This window comes from Fukomys damarensis, unplaced genomic scaffold, assembly GCF_012274545.1.
Source record: "Fukomys damarensis isolate Sample0158 unplaced genomic scaffold, DMR_v1.0_HiC HiC_scaffold_25, whole genome shotgun sequence".
Classification (NCBI taxonomy): Eukaryota; Metazoa; Chordata; class Mammalia; order Rodentia; family Bathyergidae; genus Fukomys; species Fukomys damarensis.
In genome coordinates this window covers 304,092-322,640 of record NW_022900937.1, presented here as the reverse complement: position 1 = coordinate 322,640, position 18,549 = coordinate 304,092, and the positions used below count along the sequence as shown (strand labels likewise).

At 37.1% G+C, this 18,549-nt stretch overlaps 1 protein-coding gene across 50 annotated transcripts in view; it reads left to right on the top strand.

Moving 5' to 3' along the window:
- Positions 1-18,549, top strand: part of Ank2 (ankyrin 2) — a 442,295-nt gene that overhangs the window by 314,803 nt on the left and 108,943 nt on the right. For 48 of the 50 annotated variants that reach the window (XM_033756207.1, XM_033756210.1, XM_033756204.1 and 45 more), the window contains 6 exons: positions 1,615-1,713; positions 3,018-3,116; positions 9,702-9,800; positions 15,499-15,696; positions 17,781-17,879; positions 18,044-18,142. In XM_033756207.1, coding sequence (XP_033612098.1) covers positions 1,615-1,713; positions 3,018-3,116; positions 9,702-9,800; positions 15,499-15,696; positions 17,781-17,879; positions 18,044-18,142 — 693 coding nt within the window. The remainder of the gene's footprint in view (positions 1-1,614; positions 1,714-3,017; positions 3,117-9,701; positions 9,801-15,498; positions 15,697-17,780; positions 17,880-18,043; positions 18,143-18,549) is intronic. The other 2 variants (XM_033756205.1, XM_033756231.1) reach the window with 1 other exon arrangement.

Below are 18,549 nucleotides of genomic sequence, written 5' to 3'. Positions count from 1 at the left end.
AAAAAAAAAAAAAAAAAAAAAAATCTTGACCACAAATTGGATTGGTAGTTACTATTCTTATTTTATAAGCTATAAGCTTTCCTACAGTCAAAAATTATTTACAGCTAATGTTGTTCATAGCACAGAAAAATTTCCATCACCTAAGTTCTTATTTAGCTATATATCAAGTAAATAGAGGAACAGTGATTATAGTATAGAAAATATTTCTTTAAAACTATATGCTACACATTGACGCTCATCTCTTGTAAAAAAGAACAATAGAAAATAACCTGAAAGGACTGGGATTTAGCTCAGTGGTTCTGCTGCCTGCCTTGCAAGCACAAGGACCTGAATTTGATCTCCACTACCAAAAAAAAAAAAAAAAAAAAAATTGCTGGGCATGGTGGCACATGCCTGTAATTCCAGCACTCCAGAGGCTGAGGTAGGATGGCTGTGAGTTTAAGACCAGCCTGGGCTGCATAATGAGTTCCAGGTCAGTCTCAACCACATAGTGAGACCCTGTCTCAAAAAAAAAAAAAAAAGAAAAGAAAAGAACCTGAAAACTAAGGGTTTGATAGCCAATTAAGGCCCTCTACTTTTCCCATCCTCTTATTGAATAATGAAAATTATAGAGAAAAATTACATCTCTTCACACTTTAATAAGATACGAGTTAATGGACATGTCATGTCTGTTGTGAAAATAACAAAAATTTCTTTGGCTTTAAGAGAAAAAAAAAACGAAGGACAGTAATTTTCATTTAAGATTTTTGGATTTCTTTTTCTTTTTCGTTTTGATACTGGCGATTGAACTCAGGACCTTATGCATGCAAAGCAGGTGGTGGAATTCTGAGCTAAATCCCCAGCCCTCAGATTTCTTTTTTAAATTGAGAGTAAACAGTTCTTTAATGCCCCTATAATCAATTTAAACTGTTTGGTTTAATTACCTTTGATTTCATTGATAAAATTTTGTTGAACATTTAAAATTAGATTAAGCTGAACTTTTTATTTCATATTCACATTGGCACAAAATATATTTTTTAACTTTTGTTTTTTAATTCTTTTTTCATTATAAAGCATAGTATGACTGACTAGTTGTAAAGGGGGTAGGGATATCATGGCAATGTAGGATGTGAAATTAACTGTGCATTTTTTGTAAGAATTTTCACCATATTTCATTTCCAAAAATAGAATGTTAACCAGTACTCTTTTTTTTAAAGAAGGCCATAAACATTGGTTTTGAATCTTTCTCTGAAAAAATATTTTTTATTCATGATCGTGTTAATACTGTGCTAAAGCTTTTTATATTTTAGTTATATTTTCTTCTTCTCCAATACACTAAACCAACTCAAGAAACATGATTTTGTACAAACAAGTCTCAAATAGATGAAGAGTTATGGTAATGAAAATAATGTTGCATACACACACACACACACACACACAGGATTTTTAAAAACTTCTTCAATGAACTATTTATCACCTTATAACACTGAGATGTAAAGAGTGTCATTCAAGCATTTATGATTGGAATTGTGTTTCTGTCATATCAAGTAGACAGTGACCATATGATTTTCTTCATTAATCCAGCAGCTGCAGAGATGCAACGCCATGTTAACTGTCATCTCCTTGCTCCTGTAGAGTGGCTTCACCCCTTTGCACATAGCTGCACACTATGGAAATGTCAACGTGGCTACTCTTCTGCTCAACCGGGGAGCTGCTGTGGACTTCACAGCCAGGGTATGGATTACAGCAGGTTTTCATCTCAGACAGCAGGAAGGAGGGTTTTAGGAGAGTAAAAATGAAAGCCAATAACTTTCTTAAAGGTTTTATTTTCGCCCTTTCTTGGATCTTCCTAAAGATACTAGATTTTCTCATGTATTTTTCTTCAAATCATAGGAAGTTTTTATGACCCAAGAAGAAGAAAATAAGAATGTTGTAAGTTTACATGCATGCAAATACTTTGCAGTAGGTCAAAAGGCTGTTAATTTTGGTATCAGTTTGAGTAGTTATGTGCCATAAATCATGAGATCAGTTTCAAGTAAATAAACAATGTTAAAACGTTAAGCACAAATATATAGATATTATAATTTATGGTGGTAAAGAGTGCAGGCATATAACTCACAGGAAAATTTTTTGTTTAATGACTTGAGAGTTTACTCATTTAAAGAATCTCACTAAAATACATAAAAAAGACATCACATGGTGTGATATATTAGTGGTTGCTTTTATTGGAAAGAATTCATTTATATGCTGGTTATAAAGTTCATGAATATAACTATTTGAGTCAATTAATGCAATATTTGAATATTTAGAGATTATGACACAAAAATTCAAATCATATCCTTGCTATAATGGTGACACAGGACAGTTACAAAATAAATATCATTACTATGTGTAGTGTTTTTGTCCTCAGATGTCTTTTTCCCTGAAACTATTTTGGGTTATTTTCAAGTTGTTTTTCTTACTGAATTTTCCTCAAGATTTTTAAAAAGCCATTATTCCATTTCATACTAATAATGTATACTTGTAACATATTTTTAAGCACAGAAAATATTGAGTCCCAAAGTGTTTAAGTGAATGAATATTATGAAAGGATGACTGTGCTAGGGATCTGTGGTAGGTAGAATTTGAGGTTTTGTTTTCTATTATGTAGTTCTCCCTTTGTCCCTTGACTGTAAACTGTATATCCAATACATACATGCATACATACACACACACACACATATATATGTATATATACACATACATACAGTAGTTATTGACTAATTTAGGAAGTTTCATTCCAGTAGTGCATTGTCAGGCCAGAGATATAGCTCAGTGGTTTGGGCGCCTGCTTCGCAAGTGCAAGGACCCAAGTTTGATCCCCAGTACAAAAAAAAAAAATAGTGCATTGTGGTTTGTGTACTTCTTTGTCCCTTAAAAATAAAAAATGTAGAAACTGTGTGTCCAATTACAATATGGATCACGACCACTTTTGTGCCCTTTAAGCCAAAGTCTTGTCATGTCCAACTTGCTCTTTTTGGTCTTTCCTCCTTGTGTAGAATGGAATCACTCCTCTGCACGTCGCTTCAAAAAGGGGCAACACGAACATGGTGAAGCTCTTACTGGATCGGGGTGGTCAGATTGACGCCAAGACCAGGGTGAGTGTCCCTGCTGTTCCAGCTCCCTACCTTGGGATTACTCCATCTGCTCTCAGCGGGCACCTTAAACACTAGTCAGTAAATACAGGCAGTGTGTGTTCAAGGATGCGGCTTTCTCGTTTTTTATTTAAATCTCATACAATATTTAAAGGTTTCATATCATAAAGTGAAATTAATGCTTGTACGTACATGCCCAGAGAAACTTAATGTGACAATCTTTCAAGTTTTATCTTACTGGTTTTCTGGGAACAAAGATCAAAGATTGGCCTTAGCCATCTGTCTTTTGGTTTGTTGCAAATACCAAAATCCAAAGTTTATCAGCTTATATTAGGCTATGAGAATGTGGATTTTATATAAATACATGGCAAAAATCTTTTACTCTAATTTGATTCCTAAATCATTTTTCCTAAAGGGTTTACAGTTGATATATTGTAACTTCACTTGTGTCATCTTGGTAGAGATGGTATCCTTTGTCACTTCAAATTTCTTAAATAATTATTCTGAGTTTTCATGTATTCCCATATGATAGGCAATAGAGTACAGTTATTAAGAGTGAATATTCTAAAGGCAAAGCAGCTTGATTTCAAATCCTACTTCTGTCATTTTCTAAGCTTCCTAGTAGTAACAGGTTACTTACCTTATCTGAATTTAAGCTAATAAGGATCTGTGAAAATTAACTCTTAGCTCTATTCCTTGCTTTTAAAAATGCAATAGGCAAGTTACTTTGCTACTCATAATTTAAAAATTTTTTTTTACATTATGTGCAGTTACTTTAGCATATAGGTAGTATTTCAATATCAGGTCTCTAGAGAAGATTTACTTAATCACAGACTTCATCAAAACTTTAGGAATTCTTGTAATATAAAAATGTTGGAATATGTGATATAAAAAAATCCATGGAAGATGTTAGTTAGAAGGTGCCCCTTGTAGTATTTTATCTTTATTTAATTCTGCTATGTCATGTTCTCACAGTTCAAGCAGTGAGGACCAAGTCTGTTCCCCTTACTCATCTCGAGGCTAGCCGACCACTTTTGTGCCCTTTCTTGTATTAAATATTAAATATTAAATATTAAATATTTTCTTGTACTAAATATTTACTAAACCTTCTCATCTTGAAGCAACTAGTCTACACCAGTCCCAGACTATAAATCCTGGTATTTGATGACCTCACTGAAGATTTTCATTTTTCTAGGACTTTGGGTCCAGAGTGGTTTGTCCTATCATGTGATAGTTGTGGAGAGGTTTCCTGTATCTGTCAAGGTCTTTGTTGCTGTGTCTAGTGTTTTTGTATCAGAGTTTTATGTGGTTTGGCCTTTTCCCTCACAATGCTATGTCTATGCAGAATTTGGAACAATATACACAATGCTTCATGTCTCTTTCCATATCTTTTCTTTTAATTTAAAGGAAGGAGTTTCTGTTCAGGACTATATTACTGTCATCATTAGTAACACAATGTTACATTACTAACACGTATTACTAACACATTCCCTTCATCAAGTCTTTTTGTTTTTATGAAGTCTCTAGTAGTTGAGACTAGCAGTGGAAAGATGGCACTTTATAAATACAAGAAGTTTTCATTTTTTATCTTGGCCAGTGTCATAAGAATTCATACTGCTTTCATTATGCTTATCTGAAGTATTTCATTCATTACTTAGGTTGTTACTGATCATCAGAGTATTTCCTTAGTTCTTTAAAAGATGCCCTCATTTATATACATTGCATTTTCAATTAAAAAGCCTAAATCTAAATAGGCAGTGTGTTTTCTCCAAGAGTCCTAAGAAGTGAAAATAAATAGATTCTTGTTCTAGTTCTGCTAGTTATTCATTGTTCTTGAGCAAGTTAATAATGAACTGTGAGCCCTGGAAAGGGAGTATTGGACCATATGTCATGCAGTGAAGTCCAAGGTACAGCAAATAAACTGAATTTCATTCAAGGATTTAAAAATAAAATATAGATTTTCTAATTGTGTACTTTGTGGAGACATTCTGTTCTTTCACTCTTTTATCAGATAGTTATTCAGTTCCTATTTGGAGCGTGAACATAGGCATACAATAGTTAACAAGCCAGGCGAGGTTTCTGCGGTCACAGAAATGTAAGTCACCAAGGGGTAGTTGGCAGTGTGCTGGTAAAGTATGAATAGGTTTTCCAAAAAAAAAAGACAGAACCAAAATGCCTTGATTGTAGCCTTTGCCTTTGACAGTCTCCACGGTATTGTCCACTATGGACAATTCATTCTCTTTTTTTCCACTATGGTCTGTTTAGAGCCACCAACACAGTGTCAGGAAATGTAGATTTGGGAAGAGAGGCACAGCACCAGCTCTCTGTAGTTTGTCTGAGCAAATTGTACAACATACGCCAGGATGAGGTATAGTATTGAACGGTGCTGAGCATTTCCCCCATGAGTGAAAGTACTTCCTTATCTTGGAACAGTCGGATTTTATTTGTTTATTTATTTATTTATGTTTTTTTTTTGAGACAGGGTCTCACTATGTAGTTGAGACTGACCTGGCACTCACTATGTAGTCCAGCCTGGTCCTGAACTCACAGCGATCCTCCTGCCTCAGGCTCCCGAGTGCTGGGATTACAGGCACGTGCCACCACGCCCAGCTAACATTAGGATTTTAAAAGCATTGTCAGATTCTTTCCATTCTGGCTACAGCTAATAAGCTGTGTCCCTTATACCAAAGACAAAATCAAGTAGGAGGTAAATACTGAAATCAAGAACCATGGAGACTAATTCTGAAATAATAGTGATTACTAATGAGATATAGTTTGCTTTTTCTTTTGTCTCTTGAAAATGTATTTAAAAATAGAGAAATGTTAAATGTCTTTTGACTTCATTTTGGATAATATAGTAGAGCTTCTATATGTAGAATTTTAAAAAATAAATATTATTCCCTTGTTTTGCCACACAGTTCTCAAGTTCCCCTACCACTCAAACGAACCACAAATACACTACTCTGAGTTTAGAAAACTGATCGAGAATTTTGCCTTGCTCTTCTCATTGTCTTCTCATTTGTATGATTGTTATTGTGTAGAGAAAGGCAAGATCTATAGAAGCTTTGATGTAATTAAAAAAATCTGACACAAGTTTCTCTCCACCTCTTGTGACTTTTCTGATAATCCTTGAAACAGTCTGCCTCTTGCTGTTGCTCTCCTCATTGATGAGATTCTACTCTGAAATTCTGAGACATTATACTCAGAATCCTTTTCTCATATCTAAAAGCTTCATTTTAATGTTAAAGCATAAATTTCGTAGCTAGTTAAGATAAAACTATTAACTTGGACTTTATTAAGGACATTATTCTTTTTGCTTTTAAGCTTATTTTTTATAAATGTGCAGACACCTCATAGTAGGATATTGTTTAAAATATTGAAATGTATTTTCAATGCAAACAATAAAAATACACAAAAACATTACAGGATGATGAACGAAAACAACATGCCAGAAAAAGAGATCATCCTTGCTACTTATTATTACATTTGATAATTAAAATAATAACAATAAATAGCTACCAGTTGTCAAACACATCTGCTGTTCTGCATACCCTGCTAAATATTCTACAAATATAATTTAATTTGATCTTCTTAATGACATATAATGTATGTGTTATTTTCTTAATGAGAAATATGGATGTCTTCATTTGAGAAATGAGACCATCAAAAAGAAAAAATGAATTTCCCCATAGTTAAATAACAGGCCACACAGATAAGTTGTTAGCTAATAGCAGAACTTTGGGATCTATTTCTTAGAAGAGCACCCTAAACAAAGAAGAGGAAAGGAAAATATTAGGAAATAAATGGTTGTAAAAAGATAATGTTGTGGGTTACCAGCTCGATGAATTATGTTCCTGTAATGTTGATCGGTTGTCCCTTTTTAGAGTTACCCAGACTGTAGTGGCTGGGACCTGAGTGTGAGCAAACTGCTTCTAATAATGAAAAAAAGGGAACACAAGGACGGGGACTCTGGAGTGGGGGAAACAATCTTGAAGCACAGTGTTAAGAATTTAAGTGAAAAGATCCTTCAAAACCTGAACAATGATTTTTTTTTTAACATTAACTTGATACTGTACTTTGTAGAGAAGATCCCAATTCTAGTCAGAAAGACCTTGGGCAACTTGAATTTGATATCAACATTCACACATCTTCAAAAAGAGCAGATGCAATTGCATCATTAAATGTAAAATTTGAAGTAATATAATGTTTACCATTTCTGTATGTATATTAAATGTTCTCTAAAAAAAGTACTTTGGAGGTACAATGAATGTTTCAATAATTTATAGAAAATGATGTTCTACCTTTTCTAAAAGTGATGTAAGGCAGCATGTCCTCCCTCTTCTTTCTTATAAGGCTGTAAGTTAACCAGAGGAAGGAAAATCAACCCATTTTTATGTAACATGAAGCTGAGTCTTGAAGAGAGTGGCTTGTGGTCTGATCTGTGATGACCCCAGGGCCTTGTGACGCCACACTCTGAACCATTGTCTGCGATGCTGCCGTTCATTCCATGGGGTATCTCAGACTCTAGATCTCAGTGAAGCCCCACTAAGAGTGTGATTGAGAACCATGCTGTATCAACCTGTTATATATCTTACATGGCAACAACTGCTCTGTAGTTTTCCCTGGGTGCTATTATCAAGATATGAAAGCATAATTATGTCAACCATTTTGCTAGCACATTTTTCTTTTTAGGTTCCTATCTGGAAAATCTGTAAGAGTACTGTGGCTTCCCAACCATAGTAGCTAAATACTTTTTTTCCTGGAAAGGCAGTCTTATGCTAATTCTCAGATACCTTAAACTGCAAGGTCTATTTTAATTATTGAATAACTTCACATTTGCTAAATAGATTTAACAAAGCATAGAGCCATTATCAGACAAGGTCCTAGACAAAAACAGTTGGTACATTCAAATTTGATAATTTGATTAAGCTTTATTAAAGGGTCCATTATAATACTATGGGGAGACTGTAGCAAAGGCACAAAACATAGTGCCTATCCCCTGAGCCAGTAACTGCCGGGCTCAATGCCAACCCTGGCAGGAAAGGAGAGAAGCAGAAGAGGTTCCCAAAACTTTCAAGAATCACACAGAAAGGCTGCTTTGTCACCTTTTGGTAAAGATGTACCACCAGATTAGGGAGAGCCCTCCAAGGGCGCCGTATAGCCCTGGCTGCCTTTCCTGTTGGCTAAACCCAGCCAGAAGCCCAGAGGGCAAGGAAGCCCCGTGATACCTGTCAGGGCAGAGTTTTAGTGGAGGAGGCTAGAGCCTGGATCTGCAAGGGAAATGCAAAATATCTAGCACAGATGGCCCTGAATAGTGTGCCGGAAATAATGTTATAACCTAGAGGAATTCTTTTTGTTAGGAGGAAAGTGTACACTGGAGACACAAAAGATGGGCTAGAGTTCCCGATGTCAGAAGCCTCCAAAATCTTCACTGCTCATTGCACTTTGGTTTCTCTGATTGCTACTTACCCTTCCACCTTTTCCATTGAGACAATACTGACCTCAAATCACTAGATTCACTTACATTTTCAGGGTTTTATTTCTCTCTTCATGCTCACTGTTATTTTACAATAATTTTGCCTCATAGTTTTCTGCCAATTCTGCTTTTTGGCCATGCCAACCTAAAGGAAAATAAAATAAGGAAGACAGAGGGAATTTGGGGATTGCTCTGGAATCAGAAACTACCCCAAAGTACTAAGATATAAGTAGCATAACATACAGCAGTACTGCATTTTATTAGACAGAGTTTAATTTTATTATCAGTAATAAACTTTATCTTTGGAAAATAATTACATGATTTTTAAATGTTGAGATTTATGCTGGAAATCCTCCAGCCTGGACTATATAATGAGTTCAAGGCCATCCTGAATTACATAGGAAGACCCCATCTCAAAAAAACCAAAGCAAGAACAAAAAATATATGTTAGTAATCCTTATAGAATCTGAAAAATATAACTTGTCCTTTTTTTCAAGCATTATGGCATATTGTAGAATTTATTGATATAGTGATAGTTTAAAAGAGAATATATGTGAATAATAAGTTAGATTAAAAAAGATTTTTAGGTAAAGGTTCTGTTAGGACAACCAAACTGAAAGCAGTAGAACTTAATATAATTCATGATGTTGGTTCCAAGTGAGTAGGGCTTTTAAAATGTTCAACAAGTGCACTGCTTTCCCATCTCCTGGGAATGCAAACTAACGGAACTCAGTTTTACTCCAATAAACCCTGATGCGCAAGATCTCTCTTTCTCTCTCTTTGCTTCTGTTTTGCCTATTTTTCTGTCAGACTTTGTTTGTTTTCACTTTCACTTGTCATTTCTATGGTTACAATTCTGTAACTAATCTGTAGGATCATCAGGATCAAGTTTAGGAAATCCACTTTTAAAAAAATGGCATATGTGTGCGGCACAGTACATTCACGATGAGGATCTAGTGCGCATACTTAGCACATCTTAACCACCTGACTTCTTCCCTTCCCACTCTCCTCTCTCGCAGAAGCCCACTCTCTGTAGTCCCAATATCTGCGGTCTTGGTTTAAAAACAAAACTCAACACGAACTGAAGCCAAATGCTGTCATTCTTTCGGTAGGATGGGCTGACACCACTCCACTGTGCTGCACGAAGTGGGCATGACCAGGTGGTGGAGCTTCTGTTGGAACGCGGTGCCCCGCTATTGGCAAGGACTAAGGTGGGTATAGTGGGGGCCAAAGGACTCTTGGAATCCCTGTTTGGTCATATCTTTTATTTCTCAAAATAAATCATCAGTCAAGCATTTTCTACTTAGTATGTATGGGCTAGGAATAAGAAATATATAACAAACCATTTAAAAATTATTAAAATGAACACTTACATGAATTAAGATGTTGGATGAGGCACTGGGGATTTAGCTCAGTGGTGCCACTGCCTGCCACACAAAGGCAAGGTCAAGAGTTTGATCCTCGTACCCCCTCCAAAAAAAGATGTGTTGAATGTATACCTTCAGGTTCCTCCAATACGTTTTCTACAACTCTTACTGCAGATAAAAAACTTGAATATATGTCAATGCCATATATAAATTAGACTATTTCTTATATTCTGTTATTCTAGATTTTTACAAGTATGAAACATAAAAATTTATTTTAAAGTGGCAATAGAAGAGAAATCTTTTAGCGTCTTTGATCATTATCTCTTAGGCAGTACTTGTCAAAATACTTAACACGAGTGCTGGTTAATTACTTGATGTTTGGGATTAGTAGAGTTGATATGGAAAGTATAAGTTAAGATTTACCACCTATAAGAACCATTAAACAAGCATGTTGTTCTTTATGGCATAATATATCTAACATTTTTGCCTCATGTAATTAATATGCTCAAGCTAAGGAAAACCCTTCCCATATAAATAAACCACATGGTTTGTTGGCAGTTGTCATTATCAAGAATAGTTTTAAAAAACTTTATTACTATATAGGTCCTCATTATCTAGTCTTACTTTGAGTTATCAGAAAATATCATGAAACACAAGTTGATATTAACCATCCAAAGCTATTTAATGGATCCTTAAATACAATAAAAATTTGGACAAAGTACATTTCTTATATTTCTTCCACATCTCTAAATAGTATTGGCATCAACCAATGCTGGTATTAAGGTCAGCTGGCACAAGCATATATTTTAAAATTTTATATTATTTATTGTCTATTTAACCAAAATCACTTGGAAATGACCAGCCCACACATGTAAAATATATGTAGAATGATCTTAATCCTGACACAGGTGCCCCACCAGTCATGAAAAGGTGGCTTCCAGTCAGAAATATAGCAAGAGAAATGAATTACCTGCATTATGTTCAGTCTTGCACCTATTCTTTGAATGTTATTAAAATCTGCCTTTAAAATGCAACATTTTGTGGCAGTAATGCAGAGTTAATTATGGTAATTTTGTTGAAGAAACATTGAAATTTAAATGAGAAAAAAATTTTAGACCAATCATGTTAAAACCAATAGAAAACAGGAAGAAAAGGGCTAAAGGTATAAAGGAAGTGGGAAGGGTAGGGGAAAGGAAATAAGGGAAAAGAAAAAAATATGAGAAAAATGAAAAAAATGGAAATTATTTGTAAATAGGGAAGGGAGGAGGGGGTGAAGGGAGGGCAGGGACAAGGGGAAAAAATGAGAACCAAGACCTGTCATGTAAAGGTACAAGATCCCAATGATGAATGTAACTGTACTGTGTACCTAAAATGTACCAATAAACTCAATGAGAAATAAATAAATAAATAAGTAAATGCTATTTGTTAAGAAGAAAGAAAACATATCAAACTGAAGATAGGCAGATAGGCTCTTCATAAATCATAAACTGCAGAGCTTGCCTGTGATTGTCATATCATTAATGAAGACCATGCATTACCTCGGGGGTACTTTTAATGTTCTCCCTGTAAAGTCAAGTATCGTTGGGATGTGAAGACCCAGAATAAAGTATCCATGAATGCCTGATTATACCCATTCATTCACTCATGCAGGCACTATAGATTAGAAGATACAGCATGTCAGGCAGGACACTGAAGGACTATCTCTTTAAGAAGCATGGAATTTACTAGGCAAACTACATAGAAGATGACTAGAAAAAGTAGAGGTGGAGCTACGCGCAGAAGATGAACTAATCAGGATGGAGGGAGATAGGACCAACAGCCAGAAATAGCAGAGGGACCTAATGTTAGACTGTTCCCTCTCTCCTTTCCATAAAAACTTTTGAATAACCCATTATTTTCTCCTGGAAGCAACTCTTGGCCATTCTTTGAAAGTTCAGCTCTCAGGAAATTGAGTCTTCACCACCAGCCATTTCAAATTCTTTGTGACTTCAATGGTCTGGGTGAAAGAGGAGAAGGTTTTCCCAGCTGGCCTCGCGGTGTGGTAACTGTAAACCCTCTGTAATGTCTGTTTCAACCTCCCACGCTCCAACACTCCTTTCTGGGTTTCAGCTCACTCTCTTCAGAACCCCAGTTCCAGAAATTCTTATGTGCTGCTGGGACTTTTAGTCACAGTTTCAGTGTCTCTCGTTCACCTTCTGCCTTCCTCTCTGCCCAGCATAAATTCTTCATGTATACCACTTTTTTGGCACATTCATACTCATCCTGCATTTCACTTTGGTTAAACCCAGCTTACATTCATGTGCTTCAATGCAGCTGTAGCAACTCAGCGCACTTTAAATTCCTGATCACTAACTTCAAGTCAGCCCATAATGCTACCTGCAGTTCAAATCATAATTTCCAACTCCATGTGTTCTTGCTCTTCAACTAACTAGTCTATACTTTACCTTTAAACTTCTTAGCCTTTTTTCCTTTTCTTCACTTCCTGCAACACTGAGAAAATCAAAGCAATCAGGAAGGAATTTCCAGATTTCCACTTTCATATCCATTCAGTAACAAAAATCAGAACCCATACAGTCTGAGTTCCTTCTTTTTTTTTTTTTTTGTGGTACCAGGGATCAGACTCGTGTCCTTGCACTTGTGAGGCAGGCAGTGGAACCACTTAGCTAAATTTCCAGCCCTAAGTTTCTTCCTGTTACTATCATCGGACACAAATTCTTATTCCTCCCTTCCTTATTTGTCTTCTCGGACACTGAATTCTTCTGGCTTTCCTTCTGTTTTTCTGGCTCCCACTGTTCCATCTGCTGTGTGAATTCTTCCTTACCTCTCGGGTATGTAAATGAGAGAACTTCCAGAGTGCACTCACTCCCCCGCCCCGCTGCTTTACTGACTATGAAATCTCATACAGTTCTGTCTTTACATGTGAATACACCCTGGTGGTGGCACATAGTACGTATTTCCAGAATTCCATGTGTTGGTATCACCTCGCTGTTCTTGTTTGGATATCTTCTGGGCATCTTAAGTTTCCTAAGTCCAAAATTAAGCATCTGATATTTCCCTGACCCTAAACCTAATTCCGCTGAGGCCTTTCTTATCTCAGCTGATGGTCTTCCCGTCCTTCCAGTTTCTCAGACCAAGTACTTCATGTCTTATTCTTACTTTCCACATCCTGTCACCAAACCCTGTTGCTTCTTCCTTCAAAATGTATCATTAAGTCAGCAGCTTCCTAACAATGACCACCACTTTGGTCCAGGTCACCATCCCATCTGGATGGCTGCAAGAGGTCCCTAATTGGCCTGCCTCCTTGTCCCTCTAGCCTAGCCTGTTCTTTCTATTTTTGGGGGGGGTACTGAGAATCGAACTCAGGACCTTGCACTTGTGAGGCAGGTGGCAGAACCACCGAGCTATCCCAGCCCAACCCTAATCTGTTCGTACCCTGACAGCCAGGGTAATTCTATTGCTCTAACCCCTCAACCCACCTCATCTCTCCCCAAGTAACATGCTAAGCACTGTTCTCACTTGAAAAGACCCTAACCTCTCCAAATTCCTCTCCCCATGCAGCCTCTTAATTTTCTAACCTGGAGACACCTTCTCCTCCTCACTGTCCGTGGATGTCTCTGGTATCACGTGCGTCCCAACACGACACAGTGTTTGCTTCCCTTCTGCCCACCCTTTCCCCTTTTAGGTCATCCTTCACCTTCTCAGTAAGGCATTCATAGCCACGAATTCCCTTGGACATTCCATCCTTTCATGTTTCTCCTTAGTGTTCGTAACTTTCTATGATATTTTAATTCGCAGTCTAAACATTGTCAAGGCCTAAATTTGTTTTACCTTTAAAACATAATTAGTTATTTAATTATTAGTTAATTATGTTTGCAATACATACTAGTTCCATTCATTTTGAGGAAGTGGTACATATGTAAATAATATCTTAATCATTTTAGATCCCTTTATCCCTTTCCCTGTCTTTAAAAGTCTACCTCCTGTTTCCTACCATCTCTGTTTCGTTTTCTTTTATTTATACTTTGGATTTTCATATAAGAGAAGCCATGTGATATTTAACTTGCTGTATCTGTGAACTTAATGTATAGTCTCAAGACCCACTCCTTTTCCATAAATACCTTCTCATCAGCCGACTTCTCTTTTCTAGGTTCGTTTTATGGATTTCTAAACATGAAAGCAGTAATTGTGAATGAAGGTTATTTCAGAAAAGAAAAATGTTATTTAAGTCACTTGAACTCTACCGTGCACAAACCGCCATATAAAGAAAGATAAACCCGAGACATTTATAGGAAAACAGATGCACCTTGAGACCATAATGTTAAGAAAAATAAATCGGACTCAGAAGCTTAAATATCACATGGCTTTTTAAATTCGAGAACCCCGAAGTATAAATAAAGAGTACAGGAAGAAGGGAGATAGATCATTCTCACATGGGAGGGAGATCAAGAGACAGAGGGAAGGAAGACAGGACGGGAAAGGGGATAAAACAGGAAATTAAGATGTGTCACGTACTCCTACCAGCTCCGCATGGGAATGTGATCATTATGTCCTGCAAACGTGTGCTAACAGAAAAAGAGATTTTAATGTATCTGTTTTTAGCTATTTTAAACTGTTGGACTCACCTTCCCTTTTGATAATATTGAGCTGTAGGCTTTTTTTCTGGCATCTTATTCAGGTATAATTTCTATTTATTTGAATGTAATGATTACCAAACTGTTTAGTCATTTTTATAGAGACCGTACTTGGAATAGTTATTAAGAAAAAACAATAATCCAGTCTCTTGAATGGGTAAATATTTTTCTAATTCAGTTGATTTCCTAATTTTACATATATTTCTTTGAAGTTTAGTTAGCCTTAAGAAAAGGGTGTCTTAGACTGGTGACTACCAGTGCGCTACCCTGTTGTCTTGTGTTTCTAGAATTAAGGGTGAAGCTGTTTGGGGCATTATTATGATGATTAATTTAGATTATCCTCACATTTAAAATTGTGAGATCACTGACAAATGGTCCACCATAACTTCACTCTCCTCTGGCCTCTCTCTCTCTAAGTCCTTGTGAAGTCCCATAGTACTACTTGAAAAGGGACTCATAGAATTTCATGATCAGAGATGACCAAATTTCACTTTCTTCTTTGATCCACCTACCTGCTCCTCCTTAACCCAACTTTCCTCTTTTTATAGGCAAAGAAATGTCAGTAGAGAGTTTAATTGAATGTAACTGCTGTGTGTGAAATTAGATGCAAATAATTAAGCATTCGCTATCACTTGTTCCTATATATTTAATATTACCCTAACAATGGACTCGCCATACATATTCACTAATGCAAAACATTAATTAATGTGGTTTCCCTAAAAGATGCATAAGTATAAATTATAAATTTCCTCTCTGCTTCCCTTTCCTTCAATCTGCTTTTAATCCAAACATTAAATGAAGCATATTTTTTCTCCTGCCACAAACTGTGTCATAGAGGAAGAATTGCCTTTGCTGCCTTTCAGAACCTGAGAGGAATAATTAAGAAGTGGTCTCGGTGTTGTTTTGTGCAGAATGGGCTGTCCCCGCTCCACATGGCTGCGCAGGGAGACCACGTGGAGTGTGTGAAACACCTGCTGCAGCACAAGGCACCTGTCGACGATGTCACCTTGGACTACCTGACGGCCCTCCACGTTGCTGCACACTGTGGCCACTACCGCGTCACCAAACTCCTCCTGGACAAGAGAGCCAACCCGAATGCCAGAGCCCTGGTAAACCTGGCCAATCCGTGTTATCTGAATAAAGCCCCAAACAAGCAAATCCACGGGGATTGACCAGTGGCACCTGTACCAGCTGACCTGGCCCCACTGGTCACTCCCCGTGTGGTGCTTGCCTACCTCACGCCTCCATTATTTCCTGTTACATGACGGTAAGCAAGGGCAGATGCAAGAGAGCACCAAAGTAACATTTCTGAAACCGGAGAGTTGTGGACAGAGAGGTACAAAACTGTGGTCAGAAAATAGAACCTGAAAAACAGGAAATTATAAAATCAGTTCTGTGTTATTCTAGAGTACAAATATGAAAAGGTTGAACTATATTAATTTCTTTGAGAAAAAATAGATTTTAAGGTGATGACTCCATCTGAGTATGGAAGATAGTACCAAACAGAAACGTGGAGAGTATACATGGGGAGTTTCCTTATTGACCTGACTTCCCAACCATGGCTAATAGAAAAGCAACCCTGCTTCATTACTGCCTTGGGAAGCATTTCATAGAAAACATTCCAGGAATTGCTCAAGAGAAAACTTCCAGGTCAGTCCCCAGAGCAGCTTCTGTGTCTCCCAAGGTCTAATATCCAGTAAATCTTCCTTATTTTAACTTATATTCTAACAATAACCACTGGGAGTATTAGGCCTGTACTAATTTATGCCACTTGTTTCCTAATTCTCAAAGTAAAAACAAATCCCCTTTCTTGTATGTTTCATGTGGTTTATGTCAAAGTTCTTCATTTAGTAGCTGAGGAAATAACACTTAAATCATCAAATACTTTTACTGGAAAATTTCCATTGCAATCCATTTAATAATTATCTGGGAAGCTAATATATTTTCAGAGTTACAGATAAATATGTGATGATATTAATTTTCTCGTGGAAGGTTGAAAATATTAATTTTAATTGGACAGTGGTTAATAAGCTTTTAAAATACCACAATTTACTAATTGCACATATTTCAAGTGCTATATGTACATGTGGCTGTTTATATCTGGCTTATTATATAGCTTATAAATACTGGAAATGGAGCAAACTTTCACTGCATTGTGAGAAATAAAGTCATTAGCTTAAGACTCTATGCTTTTCTGAGTACTACTGATATATAAAACTATTACCTTATTATCTGTCTTCCTTGGGACATGCAAAATTGTTAACTGGCAGAACAGATATATAAGTCAATAAAAGATCCTTATTTAAGTAAAAAGGTGACAAATATATAACAGTCAGGCATGGAGTTAAACTTTTACATAATTTCTCCAATTCCTGGACGTTAGTCGTGTTTACCAAAGTTATAAAGTACCTTACAGACTCTCCACCTTCTTCTGGAGTTATCCTAGAAATTCTCCCTGCTTTCCTCTAAAATATTTGGCAGCTGGGTGTGGTGGCTCACGCCTGTAATCCTAGCACTCCAGAGGTTGAGGCAGGAGGATCGCTGTGAGTTTGAGACCAGCCTGGGCTACATAGTGAGTTCCAGGTCAGTCTCAACTACATAGTGAAACCCTGTCTCAAAAAAATAAATAAATAAAATATTTTGGAAAATATTTCACTTCTTTATAAAAATGTATCTTATTGCCCTATATGTTATAGAAACTTTCAATATAAAATTAGAGCTTCATCAGCATAAATGATGATTTCTCCTGATTTGAGGCCCTTCTGTCTAAAAGTAGCAAAGCTGATATCTTTAGTATAGAGGTGCTCACGTTCTTAGATTTTGAAGATAACCGATCATTTCCTGTCCTCTGGCTTCTCATCAGCACATCTTTGGGTCAGCTGACCAATCAGTGTGCCCTAAAATGTCTTAGAGCTTCGAAATTCAGTTGCCCCTCCACTTTTCCTTCTCTGCAGTTGTCTCAGGTATTTTCTTCTTTAGTTTCTCGGTAAGCACACATGCAGAATTACACACAGAAGGCCAGCGTGCCCAGGAACACACCACCACATTTTCTTCCCATCCAGCAGTACCTTCTGAGTTTGGGGAAGCGGAGACAGTGTGACAACGTAACATGATTGCCTGCCATGTGCCAGCATGGAGTTGTGTGAGAATCGTTTCTGCATGTTTTTGACTAACTCGATTGTCTTTTGCACAGAATGGTTTTACTCCACTGCACATTGCCTGCAAGAAAAACCGCATCAAAGTCATGGAACTGCTGGTGAAATATGGGGCTTCAATCCAAGCTATCACAGAGGTAGAACACTGTTTCAGCTCATCACAAAGCGTTCCTTCTCTTATTCCTTCCTCCCTTGCCTTTCATCCACCTTCTGTCCTTCTCACTCAAGTTTTATGCATCTGAAGAAGCCCCAAAGCCTCGCGGGTGCAGAGGAGTAAAACTGCTGTTGCTTTGTTTCACAGTCTGGCCTCACACCAATACATGTGGCTGCCTTCATGGGCCACTTGAACATTGTCCTCCTTCTGCTGCAGAACGGAGCCTCTCCAGATGTCACTAACATTGTGAGTATGGCTTGGGTCAGAAATAACCCCAGGGAGAGAGTGCATTGGCGCTGAGAGCGGGTGTGTGTTGGTTGTGTGTGCATCATCAAAGCCAGCCTCCTGGCTTTGGGAAGGACCCTTGTGATAACATACTATGAAATTCTTGCTAAAACTTCACCCCCCAAAATTCCATAGGGTAAGAAATGTGTTAGGAATGGGAATGGGAGCTATACAGTGAGACTGCTTAATCTTCCTGGTGCAGATGGTTTAACGTGCATCTCAAATGCGTTTATTAAAACAGACACACTTTAAATTCCTCTGAACGTACATGGATGACTGGCTGCAAAAAATTCTTCAGGGCTCTGGGTAAATTTCCTTAAAATATCAAATTAGTTCCATACCAGCCTTACCAAAGATGAACCAGAAGC